At 37.5% G+C, this 16,440-nt stretch overlaps 1 protein-coding gene across 1 annotated transcript in view; it reads right to left on the bottom strand.

Annotated features, from left to right (window-relative positions):
- Positions 1 to 4,101: 4,101 nt before the first annotated feature.
- GABRG3 (gamma-aminobutyric acid type A receptor subunit gamma3) overlaps positions 4,102 to 16,440 on the bottom strand; it is a 311,230-nt gene continuing 298,891 nt past the window's right edge. The window contains exons 8-10 of the mRNA XM_088530388.1: positions 12,432 to 12,628; positions 10,810 to 10,839; positions 4,102 to 5,214 (exon numbers count right to left, since the gene is read on the bottom strand). Coding sequence (XP_088386514.1) covers positions 4,936 to 5,214; positions 10,810 to 10,839; positions 12,432 to 12,628 — 506 coding nt within the window. The 3' untranslated portion in view covers positions 4,102 to 4,935. The remainder of the gene's footprint in view (positions 5,215 to 10,809; positions 10,840 to 12,431; positions 12,629 to 16,440) is intronic.

Raw genomic sequence — 16,440 nt, 5'->3', positions numbered from 1 at the left:
AGAAAGAAAGAAAGAAAGAAAGAAAGAAAGAAAGAAGAAGAAGAAAGAAAGAAAGAAGAAAGAAAAGAAGAAAGAAAGAGAGAAAGAGAAAAGAGAGAGGAGGAAGGAAGGAAGGAAGGAAGGAAGGAAGGAAGGAAGGAAGGAAGGAAGGAAGGAAGGAAGGAAGGAAGGAAGGAAGGAAGAGAAAGAAAGAAAGAAAGAAAGAAAGAAAGAAAGAAAAAGAAAGAAAGAAAGAAAGAAAGAAAGAAAGAAAGAAAAGAAAGAAAGAAAGAAAGAAAGAAAGAAAGAAAGAAAGAAAGAAAGAAAGAAAGAAAGAAAGAAAGAAAGAAAAAGAAAGGAAGGAAGGAAGAAAGAAAGAAAGAGAGAAAGAGAAAAGAGAGAGAAAGGAAGGAAGGAAGGAAGGAAGGAAGGAAGGAAGGAAGGAAGGAAGGAAGGAAGGAAGGAAGGAAGGAAGGAAGGAAGGAAGGAAGGAAGGAAGGAAGGAAGGAAGGGGCCTTTGAAGATGGCTAGAACAATGGTTACATACTGTAGTGCTCAGGAAGAACTCTAACCAGGTAACTGTCACTCTTTCTAACACACTCAGACTGGGAATATATCTTTCAACATCAGCAAATGTTAAAAGCACCAATATAAGAAAAACAGGGATTTCACCGAAGGCAGACGGATGTACGGAGAGCCTTTACACACTGCAGTGTGTACCTTGTTCTACAGCTTAAAAAGTAACACCAACATTTTAGATCTTGACACTAAAAAAATGTATAAGATTTACAGTCTCCTTTCTCAGAAAATCATTCCAGTGCAGCATTTCCAGAACTATCTGGCATCTGGCCATTTGGAGTGTGAACCAATCAAGGTCGTCCTTCTTAGGTATATGGTGAGATTTGGTGAAAAAAAGTGGATAAGCATTTTTCCCTAGGTCTTGAAGGGAAGTCATCATAAATCCATGGGGCAACATGAGGTGCAGGACTACAAGACTCATTAGAACTATAAAATTATTTAAGACAGCTATCTGCATTATTTGGCAGGATGAATCCAGTTCCAGAAATATAATTTCCTATCAACTAAAGGCTCATATGTCACTGCTGTTACAACCGATGAATGAGCAAAGCACCAGATGGATAATTTGGAGTTTGTTGTGTGTTGGTGTTAAAAAGGCCTAAAGAAGAATAGGACAGATAAGAACTATCTAGTAAAAATAAATTTCTCTTTTAGCTTTACATTTCATCTCTCCTGTGAAGATAGTTTTGGATTCCTCCTGCTGCATTTTCAGGCATTTTCTGACCCAATATACAAATAAGATTTGGTGAGGGAGGAAAGGAATATCCAAAGGAAAAAAATTTCATCAGAGCATTTCATTTGATCTATATCCATACTTGTTGATTAGAAAGCTGCACTAAGATTGTGTGGAGAATTCTAGTTCCACATTACTGCTAGATTTGCAGACTGAATAAACTGAATGGTAGTTTTTTGCATATTTGGATTTGCATAATTGGAATAAGGTTTTTTTTTTTCTGATAATTTTTCCTATAGAAACTGCTAACAAGAAGGAGTTCTCAGGATGTCAACAGCATAAAAAGACATATATTCTGAATTAAACAGAATTCAAACAGAATTCAGAAAACTGAATTAAACCAAACAATATTTTATATATTCCTAATTGACTTGAAAATGCTGTCTTTAAGCAGGAAAACACTGTTCCTCAGTTCTTGACTGAAGTGAACTGAAGAGATAAGTTTGACTTTACAACTACTTGATGGTGAAAAATGGATTATTGTGCAAGAAAATAAGGTTAAAAAAAAAGCATAATCTTTTATGTAATTTCAACAAGGAAAGAAGCTAATGAGAAGATAATTGATTTTGTGAATCTACAATCATACACAAATCAGTCTGGATATACTCATCCCAATGAGCCACTTATATTTAACTTTTCTTCCATTCCCTTCTCTTTCTTGGAAAGATGAAAACAACTATGAAACTATAAATAAAGAAGTAGCCAAGAAAATGCAAGTTTTGAATATAATGTTACCTTACAATAAAGTATTCTAAAATGCTAAAAAGTGGTTCCCACATTTCTGATGGGACTCTGCAGTGCAATTTTTTTACTATTTATTTTTTTTCAGTTCACAAAGGAATAAAAAGAATAGCTGGACACTAATGAGGATATTCCTTAATACTACAGAATGATCTGGTGTATAGATCTGTGTCTAGAATAACATGCTTTGAATGATGAAGAGCCTGGAAAGGTTATCTTCCCTGATTGCTACACAGAGCAATGTAGCAGAGAAAGTAAGCCAAAAGCAACTAAGAATAACTAGAGTAGTGCTTTCTGGAACCTGGCAATTGAAAACAGCTCACCTTGCATACAAATCAATTTGTTGTACTTTACTCCAAAGTAGAAATACTTCAAAGTAGAATGTATCCTCTGTTGCCATTAAAAGAAAAGAAGCAAGGATATGCTGTACATTCTGTTTTGGTCAGAGGCATCGAGAGTAGAGTATTATGCTTCCAGTGTGTTTATGACAGTACTCAAGAAATAGACGCAAAAATAAACATACTTATTGGAATCAGTCTTCCAAAAATGGATCTAACAGTACTGTGTGCTTCAAACTGTAGTGGGTAGCTGCGAGTAGAAGTTTGAGAACAGCATGTGCACATGATCTAAAAATTGAATATTGCAGTTCCACACTTATGCCCAGTATGTTCTCTGAGGTATGTCATTGCTAAACAAATATCACCTTATTTATACAAGATCTAATGGTAGAAGTAACCTTCTTATGCCTCATCTGTTTAAATTCTTGCAGCAAAACTAACTGTGCAGAGGGTTTGCAGGATCACTCCCCTAAAGGATAACTGGTTCCAATCTTTTGTATAGGCTTCAAATATTACTACTATTTTTAAAACATATGGCTGAAAGTGGCCACTAGAGCTGACTAATTCATAATTTCAGTCCAGGAGTTTTGTAGGTTTACCAGAGTAATTTGTTACTAAGCAAAAAGCTTCAATATGTATTTGAAATCAGAAGTCAGTTCACAAGTCAGATTGGGCAGCTTTTGCTAAAGATAAGGTTTTGTTCCTACCCCAGAATACTAGACTTCTTCTCTGTGCTTCTATTTTAAATTTTATCAGTCCTTGGAGAAGTGGTTCTCCTCCCCCATCCAAACCCAGCTTTCTTTCTCGAGTACTTCAGCCAATTAAAAAATAGAAGAAAATATTCTGAAAAAGTACAGCTACCTTTTGTGTTAGCATTTTTTTTTTCTGTTGAAAATATTCTGGAAGCACAGAGAAACAGCAATGACAGACAGTGATGTTTCAAAGAACATGGCTACATTACTGTTCCTTTAAAATCACCATTGCATTAGTCTTTGCATGTTTGCAGGATTTTCTTTCTGAGGATAAAAATAATTGCTCCTCAATCACAACTACTATTCATTTTTCTCAAACACTGCGTGGAAGAGACATGCATTTTCATTTAGGTAATAAAAACATGATCGGGTCTTCCAGACAGAAAATAAAGCAGAATTTAGCTTTTATGTGTGCTTTACATTTTATCATTTTGTAACTATTTGTCATCCAAGAATGAAAAGCCATTACATTTAGGTTTTAAGCCTGATTTGTTCGCTTAATAACAATACTTCAGGAATATGTAAAAAAAAAAAAAAGTAATATATTTTAATATATTTTAACACTGTAACAACTAAGTTTTGCAAAATTAGTAGTTTAAGAATTTACTGTAGTGTTTTTGAAAAACACAAAATGGCTTTCTAGATTAAACTGTAGTTGCTGTTCAGGAAAAAAAATCAAAACAATCTTTTTTGATATTGAGGAATTATTCCATGTTTAATCCAATGCAGACAATTGAGTTCCTGCAATGCAATATTTAAGTCAAAAGTGTCCAGCCTACACCTCAGAGCCATGGACCATCTGCCATGAATAAGGACTGCAATATTTATGGAAGGAATAAAAATGGACTTTGGCACACTCTTTTTTAATTTTGTAAAATAATTTAGAAATAAAAAGTAAGAATGCATGAGTGCACTTTTCAGTAAACTGAAATCTGAAGAAACTCAATTCCTAGTGCTATTGTATAGTGAATCTGCTCTATCAGCTATGGTCTGCTACAATTACACAAACAAGCAGGAATCATGTCCTGCTTCAAGTAGAATACTTTAGAAATCAATGACCATTCTCTGTTTAACCACTCTTAAAAAAAAAAAAAAGACAGTTAAAGGCTCTTGAAAAGCTGTAGAAGTTATATCCACAGCTACTTCAGAGATAGGCAAATCTTCATATCAAAAATTAGCATTCTTCTAACTTAGCCTTTTCACCTCAAATTAAAACCAACATTTGTAGGTAAATTGGTAATTCCATAAATCTCAGACCTTTACAGTAACTCTCATGTCTCAGTCCCACTAGAGGCATTTTTTTTTGTCTTTTAATGGTTTCCCCATTGCAAGGAGATTACCAAGAAAAGAAGTCCCAGAAACTGAGAGTCACATCTCAAGTAAGTTTAAATACAAATGGTGGGTTTTGGCTAATTCGTCAATGCCTGTGTATGTTGCTCTGAGCCTCAGGAAAGTATGGAAATGAAGAACAAAAATTACATATTTAACTTTTGCCTGAATGTGGATAGCTTCTATGTCAGGGGAGAAAAGTAGTAAAGATTCTAATATACAAGAATTATTCATAAACGATCGCTTATACTACAAATTCAGCTCAATTTTCCTTAAAATGAATAGCAGTAAGGAGAGAATTCTTCCATGTTTTTCTTTTTCAGGCAATTACATATTAAAATTCTTCATCAGTTTCTCTGATGATGAAGGTTAACATAGCTTCTATAATTTGAGATGAAACTGACCATGTTCTTCAATCTTTCTGCACTTTCACCATCCCTAAGCAGCGTGAAAACACAGTAGTCTTCACCACTACAGGTAAAATTTAAAGATAGAGGTATCCAACCCAGTAGACCAGGTTAAACAGCAGGAAGGATGTAGGAAAAAAGACCCTAGAGTAAGAGTCGAGTTCTAAGATGTCTATGTGAATCCGTCCTTTCCTCCATGAGCCTGATTTACATTCTTCATAACAACAGAAAAAGCTCTGGCAGTCTTTCCCATCTAGGCATTCGTAGACACATGCCTCTTCAAATTCTTGCCAATACATGGCATTGTTCAACGTAATGACTGTAGTTGGTGGTCTCATATCAAGGACAGAATAATTCTGTGGAGAGAAAAAGAAACCAATAAATGATAAACTTGCATGTAGAGTGGAGATGAACATACAGTAATCATCAGAAAAAAAATAGGACATATGAGAGATGAGCTAGAAAGAAATGAATTCAAGAATTCCAGATTTAGAGAGTGTATTTCTTTCCCCAAAGGGCACTTTTTTTAGATGAATTTCCATAGAGAGATTGTAGAGTGGGAAGTTACATTCATTCTAGATATATTTTCTACTTGGGTACAAGACATATATATGTTAGTGATGATTTTTCATACTTAACTTTTTCATACTGACATACTTAACTGTCAGAATATTATTTGCAACTTGTTTTAAACACTTGAAGCTACTACATTTAAGAGTGGTGTGAGGATAATAATGAAAATATGACCCCAGAGCACTCATACACATCATTTAATTTAGAGATAGACCTTCACTTAGTACAGCTGCATTCATTACCTGTTAACCCTACCATGATTTACAAAAAAAAAAACAAACAAAAAAAACAAACAAAAAAAAACACTGATATAGTTAGCTACAGATGACAGTGATTTTTAGTACAGAACTTCAAAATGACATCCATAGGCGTGGCCCATTAATATCTATTACACTAATCACAGAATCACAGAATCACAGAACGGCTGAGGTTGGAAGGAACCTCTGGATATCATCTAGTCCAACCACCCTGCTCAATGATGCTGAAAAATCATGCTCTTGGCACTTTGGTAGCAAGTCTCCTCACAGCTCCACTTAAGCTTATAGACCTCATCTTCTTCAATGACAGAATCATGGAACGATTGAGGCTGGAAGGGACCTCTAGAGATCATCTCGTCCAACCCCCCTGCTCCTGCAGGGACACCTAGAGCACGTGGCACAGGATTGTATTCAGGTAGGTTTTGAAGATCTCCAGAGAAAGAGATTCTACCACCTCTCTGAGCAGCTAGTTCCAGGGCTCTATCACTCTCACAGTAAAGAAGTTCTTCCTCATATGGAGATTGAACTTCCTGTGTTTTAATTTACACCCATTACTCCTTGTCCTGTCACTGGCCACCACCAAGAAGAACTTGGCCCTATCCTCTTTACATTCTCTCTTCTGGTATTTGTATATATTGATCAGATCTCCTTTCAATCTGCTCTTGTCCAGGCTAAACAGGCCCAGCTCACTTAGTCTTTCCTCATGAGACAGATGCTCTAGTCCCTTAATCATCTTTGTTGCTCTCCGCTGGACCCTTCCTATAAGTTCCACATCCTCTTGTAATGGGGAGCCCAGAACTGCACCCAGTATTCCAGGCGCGGCCTCACCAGAGCTGATGAGAGGGGGAAGATAAATCACCTCCCTTGACCTGCTGTAAACACTCCTCCTGATGCAGGCCACGATCCCACTGGTTTTCTTTGCCACAGGGGCATATTGCTGACTCATGGTTAACTTGTTGTCAACCAGGACTCCCAAATCCCTCTCCGTGGAGCCACTTTCCAGCAGGTCAACCCCTAATCTGTACTGTCAGCTCCATCCCGTTTGGTATCGTCTGCACTCAGTTTTGTATCATCTGCAAACTTGCTGAGGATGTACTCTGTCCCCTCACTCAAGTCACTGATGAAGAAGTTGAACAGTACCAGACCCAGTACTGACCCCTGTAGGACATCACTGGCCACAGGCCTTCAACTAGACTCAGCCCCATTTATCATCACCCTCTGAGCTCTGCCATCCAGCCAGTTCTCAATCCACCCCACTGTCCACTCATCTAACCCACTCTTCCTGAGCTTCCCCATGAGGATGTTATGGGAGAGATGGAGTCACAAGCCTTGCTGAAGCCAAGGTAGATAACATCCACTGCTCTCTCCTCATTCATCCAGTCTGTCATCCCATTGCAGAAGGCTATCAGGTTTGTCAAACATGACTTCCCCTTGCTGAATCCATGCTGACTACTCCTGATCTCCATGCTGACTACCTCCTTTTCCTTGGCATGCCTAGAGATGGTCTCTAGGATGAGCTGTCCCATCACCTTTCCAGGGACAAAGGTGAGGGTGACCGGCCTGTAGTTTCCTGGCTCCTCCCTCTTGCCCTTTCTGAAGACTGGAGTGACGCTTGCTTTCTTCCAGTCCACCTGCACTTCCCCAGTTCTCCATGACCTCTTGAGGATGATGGAGAGCAACTGATCAATAACACCCTCCAGTTCCCTCAGCACTCAGGCGCATCCCATCCAAGGCCATAGATTTATGTGTGTCTAGTTTGCCTAAATAACCTATGACCCAATCCTCCATGACAAGAGGAAAGTTTTCCTCTCTCCAGGTATTGTCTCTTGTGCCTGAGCTCTGTAGTTTATGGAGGCTAGCAGTAAAGACTGAAGCAAAGAAGGCATTTAGGCTCTTCCTTCTCTGTATCCTCCTTCCCAAAGGCACCCACCCCGTTCAGCAGCAGGCCCACATTTTTGCCTAGTCTTTCTCTTGCTTATGATGTATTTGTGGTAGCCCTTCCTACCATCCCTGACATATCTGGGGATAACTGGCTAACTAATTCCAAATGGACCTTGGCCTTCCTTGTTGTATCCCTGCATTTTATGACAATGTTCCTATATTCTCCCCATGTGGTCTGACCCTTCTTCCACATCATATATGCTCTCTTTTTCTCTTTAAGTTTTCCCAAAAAATCCTTGCCCATCCACACAGGTCTCCTGCCCTCCTTACTCGACTTCTTTCTTATAGGAATGCATTGATCCTGAGCTTGGAGGAAGCAGTGCTTGAATATTAACCAACTCTCCTGAAGTCCTTTCCTTTTGGGACCCTGACCCAGGGGATTCCTCCAAGGAGCTTCCTGAAGAGGTCACAGTTAACTCTCTTGAAGTGCAGGGTTGCAATCCTACTTCTTGTCCAGCTCCTTCCTTGCAGGATCGTGAGTTCCAACATCTCATAGTCACTTCAACCAAGAATGCATCTTCACATTTCCAAAGAGACCATTTCTGTTTGTTAGTAGCAGGTCTAGCAGTGCCCCTCTCCTTACTGGTTCATCTACCACCTGCATTCAGAAGTTATCTGCAGTGTTCTTCAGGAACCGTATGGGCTGTCTGTTTCTAGCTGTGTGGTCATCCCAGCTGACATCAGGGTGGTTGAAGAACCCATAAGGACAAGGGCCAGTGATTGGGGGGCTTCTTGCATATTCCATATGGCCATATTCCAGTCACGAGAGCTGTCCCACCATGTCTCAGTAACTGGGATGAGGTCATGGCCCTGTAATCGCACACGCATCTCCAGATCCCCTTGCTTATTCCCCATGCTGTGTACATTTGCATAGAGGCATTTGACTTGGCTCCCAGTATGCCTCTCTTTCTAGCTGGGCCAGCTGTGACTTGCCTATGTGGGCCTTCAGGAGTTCTCATATTTTGCCATTTGCCCTCTCCAGGCGTAGGGCACCTTTCACAGGCTATGGAGCTAGGTTACTGTGAGTGGCATGACAGGCCATCACCTACCCCATAACCTGCTTCCAGGATGATATCCCCCTCCCCCATCAAATCTAGTTTAAAGCCCTCTCGATGAGCCCTGCTAGCTCATGACCAAGGACCCTCTTCCCCCTTTGAGAAAGATGAATCCCACCTGAAATTCTTCAATGAACACCCTATTTGCACTTTGTCAGCTCTTTTCTCACATAACTTTCTCCTTCTCTCACATAACTTTCTTCTCTCACATAACTTTCACTAATGAAAGGTGTTTTACCACAATAGTCTCTCAACAAGCAGCTTGCCTCATCTCCACAAATCATCTCTTCTTCCACTGGGGTCACTAGGACATCTCCATCAGTTTCACTGTCTGCCTGCATCACTCTGACAAAGCAGACTCCATTCGTGTCAGCATGGTTTGCTCCCCCCCATGACCTCTTCCTCACCTTGTGATTGCTCTGAACATTGAGATTAGATGACACAAACTGTATCCTCATCATCTTCTCTCCCGCTTACACACAAACAAGCTTCAGAGCTTAATAGGTAATTGTAGGTAGCTGGTATCACTCTTTTACAATGTGGTCTTAAAGTGACTAGATACTAGTTGAATTTTGACATTACCTGTTGCATCTAATGAGTCTGGCTGAGATAGGTTTAGGACAAGGATGGTACAAGCACAGTGGCTACCATCTCGGTAGCACTTGAGAGATCTGCTAAGGCAAGGCAATTCTTACATGCTTTGAACAAGGCATTCCAGATCCAGTGTTAAAACAAAATAAAATATAACAATTTCAGGTTAGGAGTGCTTTCTAGGACAAAAATCAACAGGGTGAGAATACCATGGCATTAAATCCTAAACATGAGTTCACTGAAGTTTCACCTTTTAGGGTGGCATCACTACAGGGCTAGCAAAGACAAGCAAGTATCCTGAAAGGGAGAATCACTGTTTATTTTATGTAGCTTCTGCCACAATTTGGACATAGGAATTGCTGATACACAGAGCAAGGTACTGCTCGGTTTAACAGTAGGCACCTTGACCATTGTGTGATTCTGTGAAGAGTGGGAGAAAAACTTGCAAAGGCATAATTTATAAGCAGATCAAAATGACGAGATCTAGACAAAGAGCAGGACAGTTAAGCCCTGGTGTCCTTTTAATTATATTAGAATTTTGTTTTTCTTATTTTTTACTGAAGAGGAAACTGCACTACTCCATCAGTGTGCCTTATTAACAAAACAAAAAAGTTTACCCAATAAAAGGCAGCAGTGTGTAAATGTGATGCTTGCTGTTAACCATTTGTTGTCAAGATGCAGACTTTCAATGCTTTATCTACTTTTTAAATACATCATAAAATCCATTTAAAGAAGAGAATTGAATTATTTTAAAAAGATAAGCTAGTAACATTACATTAGCAATTTTAAATGCTAAACTTGGTCAAACTCAAAGCAAGAAATGCCAATGCAGCTCTATCCTAGTTCTTATTTGCAGCTCATCAGCTGGGAAACAGATTATCCAACCTCCTGATTAACCAGACACCTTTGTTTTTTATGTGTATTCTAATTTCAGGTTTCACACAATTTAGAGATGCAGCTGTGTACACAATTTCAACACTGCTTTATTACAGCTATGCACATTTAAATAGTTGTCTGGAAGTTCGGGGAATAGAATTGATTACATTTGTGAATATAGTAATACTAACTGCATTACACTTGGGTGGCTAAATTGTTTGAAAATCCACTGAAAAGTTTGCTAAAGTTTTTACAATATGCTTAAATTAATTACTTTCTACAAAACTCAATTAGAAATCAGTATAAGTTTATGATGTAACTTCTGTTTGTTATGTACTTTTAATGTGCAATGAAAAAATGTAGCATTAGGTAATTCAGATATGTAAAATTTCTGAAATAAAAATAGCACAATATTCTATACTTGACCCTTCTCCCTCCCAAATCATATGATAAGTCCTTATAATAAGAAGCAGCTATGTTCCTCCGCCACAGCAAAAAACAAACTGACCTTTTACCAAAAAAAAGGAAAGCAATATTTATAGAGAAGTCAGAATAAAGCATAACATGCCATTTCAACTTTGTCATGAATTAATGCAAGTAAATGTCAACCATACGTTTATTCCTCCATGGGTATCGCCGAATAAAATAGTTTACTTACCATCACATGACCAAAACTGACATCAGGTAGCTTAAATGAAAACAACAAAAGAATTATTCAGAAGAAAAGATGCTTAATGCTTTATAAGCACTCAATGTTCAATAGCATTTCTTAAAATAAACTTTTAAATATGTTTGTTTATAAGACACTTTCATACTCAGTATTCTATATATTTAGCATAAAATTTTGTGCAGTTCAAAACTACATGAAATCCCAGAAAAATGTTCACCTAGCTTCTGTCCAGTCTAAATCTATATTCTCCCTATTAATTCTATTTAATTTTTATTAGCTAAGTCATCGACTATTCTTATGTTAGCTTAAATATCATCAGTGTTGTAAGATTTTCTTCATGTTCATTTACACATCCGGAAATACATCCTAATCACAAGTATACTCATGTTTTTTTTCTTTTTCATGTGGTCTTTCTATATAGGATAGCAATTTTAGTTTGATCATTAGATAGTTCATTTTGACAAAAATTTGTTTTGTTGTCACTATTCTCATTTGCCTTTTCTGTGCAATGCACTTCTGCAAATAGCTGTTAGAGATTTAATGGAGTTTTCATTGATTAAGTCTATGGGGTTTTGAGCCTTCTCTAATTTCATATTCATTTAATCTTTTCATCCATTAGTTCTTCATTCAATCCATTTCTACCTCATGATCTATTATATCCTAAGTTTTCTCTCTCTCTCCAATTCCCTTCTTGACATTTCTTCTATTTGGTTTTGTACCTTATGATTTCAAATCTCCCTGTTTCCACCACTGTAAAAACTGGAATACAACATCTCCAGCTATTCAAGCTGGAGTGCTCAAGCTATTCCAGCTATCTCAAATACACCTCCAATTTTGAATGGACAATCCACCAATCCACTTCCTGACTCTTTTCTTGCCCCATTCTTTTTTTAGATTTTTTTCTCTTCAATCCCCAGCCATTTCTCATGATAACACACATGATTGTCCCAGTCAGTTATGAAGGACAACACATAACTGTTTATACATGAATAATTCAATTGTTTTATTTAAACTGCTTGTGTGTATGTGTATGTGTGTGTTTGTCTTACTCCTGGAAGTATCTCTGTGTCCAGAGGTTCAGCTTTGTATAAACCTTCTATGCTTTTGTAAGTAATCTTCTATGCTTTTGTACTTGGGAGCATTTGTGCATAGTCCAAAAAACAAGTGCTGGTTGTCAGTGAAGAGAAGGAAATCCCATTTGCAAAATTCATAAGCATTTCTAGATCAGTTAAGCCACAAGATAGCAGATGCTTGAATACACATTAATATGTGCATGCGTAATTTTAGAACAGGCTATGAATGAAACCTGTTTCAGTGGGAGTCTCCATCCTTTATAATTACCAGCGCAGAATTGGAAAGAGACGTAAGCAGGATTGGTGCTTCACGGTGAGCAGCAAACCTCACCTCACAGGTAAACAACTACGCTTACTAGAGGTAGTTATTTCCTATTTGTTTTCGGGGCAGAAAACACCACAGACTGGGAAGAGCTAGGTGGAGCTGAGCATCATGGGATTATGAACTTTATAAAAGCATTCTCTGCTGTCACACACACGTCACACACATGTCAAAAATTAAATAAATAAATGAATAAATAAAAGATCCCCTCCTACCGATTTTTTCTTCTTAGCACAGCTTGGTTTCCTGCAACTCGAGTAGTAGTTGAGGGTTGCATACTCCATCAGAGCAGCAAAGACAAATAGAAAGCACACAGTCACAAACAGATCCATAGCAGTGACGTAGGAGACACGGGGTAATGATTTTCTTGCAATGGTACTCAAAGTTGTCATAGTCAAGACTGTGGTAATGCCTGCAGAGAGAAACTGGATTTAATTGTACACAGTGTCATCTTTGGTAACAAATAAACACAAAAGAGAGGGCCAAAGTCTACCCAGATAATCACAAGAAACTATTTTCATCTGGTAGCATAAAATGTAATGGAAAATGGCATCAATAGAGACAGTACTAACTTGCAAACAAAAATTTCCATTTGCCTTTGCAAAACTGAAATTGCCAGGCTTCTCAATATTCTTTCCGCCACCTCTTCCTTTCTCCAGTCACAGTTAAATTGTATATAAGGATGAAAGACAGGAGAGAATTAAGGCATTTTTAACTAAAAGGTTAAAGCAGGAAAGATAGTAAATCTGGAAAAAAAATCAAAAAATATAAAATACAGAAGGAAACACAGTCTTTTTCACAGTGATACTGCTCTTATGAAAGGAAAAAAAAAAAAGACACATTTTGCTGCAACGTTCCTAAGCATAGATTTTCACAATATATTTGCATTATGTTTGCATACTGCTGCCACTTTGGAAGAGCCACTCTACTCTTTTTCCTTCTGAATGAGGAAAAATGGACTCTTGTACGCATTTTGGGAGTTCCTTAATAGAAATACCCCTTTTAATTCATTAAAAGCATCATCATCCTAGATTGATTTAGTAATTATGAATCTACGTGTAGATAAATGTCTATTGGTTGTAGTAGATTTATCTAGTAATAATGAATCTGCTAATAATGAATTACTTGGTGTGAAATATCTTAAAACAATGTAACCAGTGCTAGAGGGAAGTCTATGGGGCATCTGTTATTTGGCTGCAAGAATAGTATATGTCATTTGTATTCATTCCTGAAGAACCAAAGTCTTTTCTCTCCCACTTTTGGATTGATGTTTTTAATCATTCGTTGTGAACTGCTAACCTTTTGGTAGGGAAAAAATGAACAAATCAAAAACTAAAACAACAACAAAAAAACATCTCTTCCTTCCTTGGGCAGGAAAATAAAACTCATTCAAGTCTCAGGAGAGAACCTACTCTAAAAACAATATACTTATAAGGTTATTTTTCTTTTTATAGTTAAACTGATATTTTGCAATGGTACTCAGTGTTTGAAATGACATATGACTGAAATTGTGGCTTATAGTAAAATTACTTCTCTCAAACAGCACTCTGGAGAGCAAGAAGTATCTGTGGATTACTTTTGACTATCTTCTCTTTATGAAAGAATGCCCGCCTTTGATCTGTAACATTTGATAGGAACTACAGTGATCCACGAATATCTCTCCCCATTCAATTCTCCTGCAGAAGAGCCAGTAAAAAAAGTATTGCCAAGGTCTAGACCTTCTTTTACAACAAATGACAAATAGTTTTATTCCTCAACTATCCAAATAATTATCCAGAAAATAATTTTAAAAAAATGTCGAAACCCCCCTCATCCCAATAATCAAAAGACTAAAGCAATGCTAGTAAGAAGTGGGAAATGTGCAGCATCTTCCCTTTCATGAGGGAAGATATTCATATTTGACCTCGTCATTAACTAATGTTAGCATTAACCTAACTATTTTTCAATGAAACTGCAGACAAAGGTAGATTCCCTAGCCTCAAGAAGGAATAACTTTACAAGAACTGCATTTGTTTAGATGAAAACACAGATAGAAAGATCTAAAGACAAAACAAACAGATTTTTACTTTTATTATTTATACAAAGTCTTTTGATGATATGATATCCAGTATAAAAATTTTATCTGCCATTTGAGAAAACACAGTTTGTTGACTGGATTAAAATGCAATAAACCTTACCAAATGAATTTCTAAATCATTCTGAGAAGACCAGTACCATGAAGAGAATTTCGTATCTGTTTTTGAAATTTCCATTGCTTTAGAAAGCATTCTGTTGTTATTTCAACAGAATTTTAATATCAAAGACAGTTTTGAAGTAATCTGTCTTCAAAAATTTTAGCTGCATTGGTGTGAAAATGTATGTGTATGTATAAATACCAGTTTGTGACATTTATTTTCTCTGAGCAGGTTCCATACCAAAGATACTACTTCATAAATCAAAAAGGGCCGTCCAGGAGACCAAATGATCCAAGGATTCATAATGCATGTTTTAATATTTGGCTTAGACAGTTATTTAAAATTGTTACTGTCTGAAATATTCTTAGTTGAAAACAGTATGCAAAAGGAAATAGCAGGAATAGTGTTAAAAATTCTTTCAGGGAGGCTTAGTTTTTAGTATATTCCTAAGAGTACTGTCTCCAGATAAGGGCGTTATCGTGCTGATGGAATACTGTGGACAGAAGTGTACTGTCTTTGCTTATGATATCACTATGAATAGGCATTTCATTTCTCCACTTTCCTGAGTGCTTTTTTTTTTTCTTCCAATGAATGAGCTTACGATGGAATGACAAGCAAAGCAAAGTTCACCTTCAGTTAACCATCATCTATATCTTCTTTTACAACAACACATTGTTGGGTTTAACACTCACAGAAGTTTAAATTTCCTATATATTAACTGCTTAGACATATAACACTTTAAGTCTATTTCAAAACATAGCAGGAAGCGGGTGAAAACTTCAGTTTATCTTATTTCTCTTCACCTTCAAGGAAAACACCCTATTATTTTCCAAGTCATAACATTTCTTTAGACACTTAACAGCTGCTCTTGACTATGAGCATTGGAAGAAGATGATTTTCACTATCAGAGGCAAGTAGAAACAGCAGAGATATATATTTTCCTGTCTGAATGGACGGCACTGTAATCTGGGATGGTAAAACACAGTTTTCATCCAACAGACTGTACTGTATTTTCAGTTTCTGACCTACTCTTCAGGTGGCCCAGAGTGAGCCACATTATCAGTTTGGGCCTCAGTCCCTCAAACAGCAGGCAAAAAAAGGAAGTATGGTGCCAACTTTTAAAGAGCACGTTGATGCCTCTAGACAGTGCTGCTGAAAGGATGATTATGGTTCTGGCTTTTCCTTCACAGTCAAAATACCCCTGATTGGATTTAGTTTCTCCAGGACAGAAATAGCTTGTTACTTAGATTTATTCAGAAAAGGGTAAAAACTCGTCCTTCGTATAACCCTGAGTAGTTGCCAATAGCATATTAAATTAATTTCAGAGAGTGAAATGTTTCCCTGATGCTATTTTTTTATATTAATGAAGTTATACTAGGGGCAGGTTTGGTGCTCTGAGCCTGCAATTCAATTCAGCTAATTAGCGGGATGATTTCAGTGGTTTGCCTTTGGCAATATTACTCACAAGTTCGCCATGTGCCACTGTCCAAACGTGGGTGTGGGTGGTGGTGTTCAGACAGATTTGCTGCTTGCTTTATATGAGCAGACCTGCTGCACATGAGGAGCATCTGCTTCCTCCTCCCCAAGGGTCAACAGGCTATTATCAGTTTGGGAGCAACAGGGCTCTGATTGTGCACAGAAAGAAGTGACCAACATGCATTTTCCAGTCATTTGACTTTATTCATAGGAATTTTCATGCAGTATTTGAATTTTTTACCAGATTTTTAGAAGTTAGTCACTCTATCCATTGAAGCTTCTTGTGATAGCTCACTTTTATATTCATACTTCAAATTCATCACCTCAATATAAGCATCGATTCTCTTTAAGTTCCATCTGGCATTTCTGGGACTAGCACTCTAAAATACTTCTGTGTCCAATTAATTGGGAAACTGAGAGGAATGGTGTGAGGAATTCCACTGAGGGACAAATGTATCGATCCTGCTTCTGGAAAGCCAGTAATGCAAACCATTTGATGCTCTTTCCCCCTTTTCACTTTTCTGATGAAAACCAAGCATTATGAAAGATAATCCAAATAGATGCCATGTTATGC

Source organism: Tinamus guttatus, unplaced genomic scaffold, assembly GCF_059628265.1.
Source record: "Tinamus guttatus ecotype Peru unplaced genomic scaffold, ASM5962826v1 Tinamus_guttatus_pri_ptg000369l, whole genome shotgun sequence".
NCBI classification, from domain to species: Eukaryota; Metazoa; Chordata; class Aves; order Tinamiformes; family Tinamidae; genus Tinamus; species Tinamus guttatus.
The sequence above is the reverse complement of the archived record's forward strand: the minus strand, read 5'-3'. Positions and strand labels throughout refer to the sequence as shown.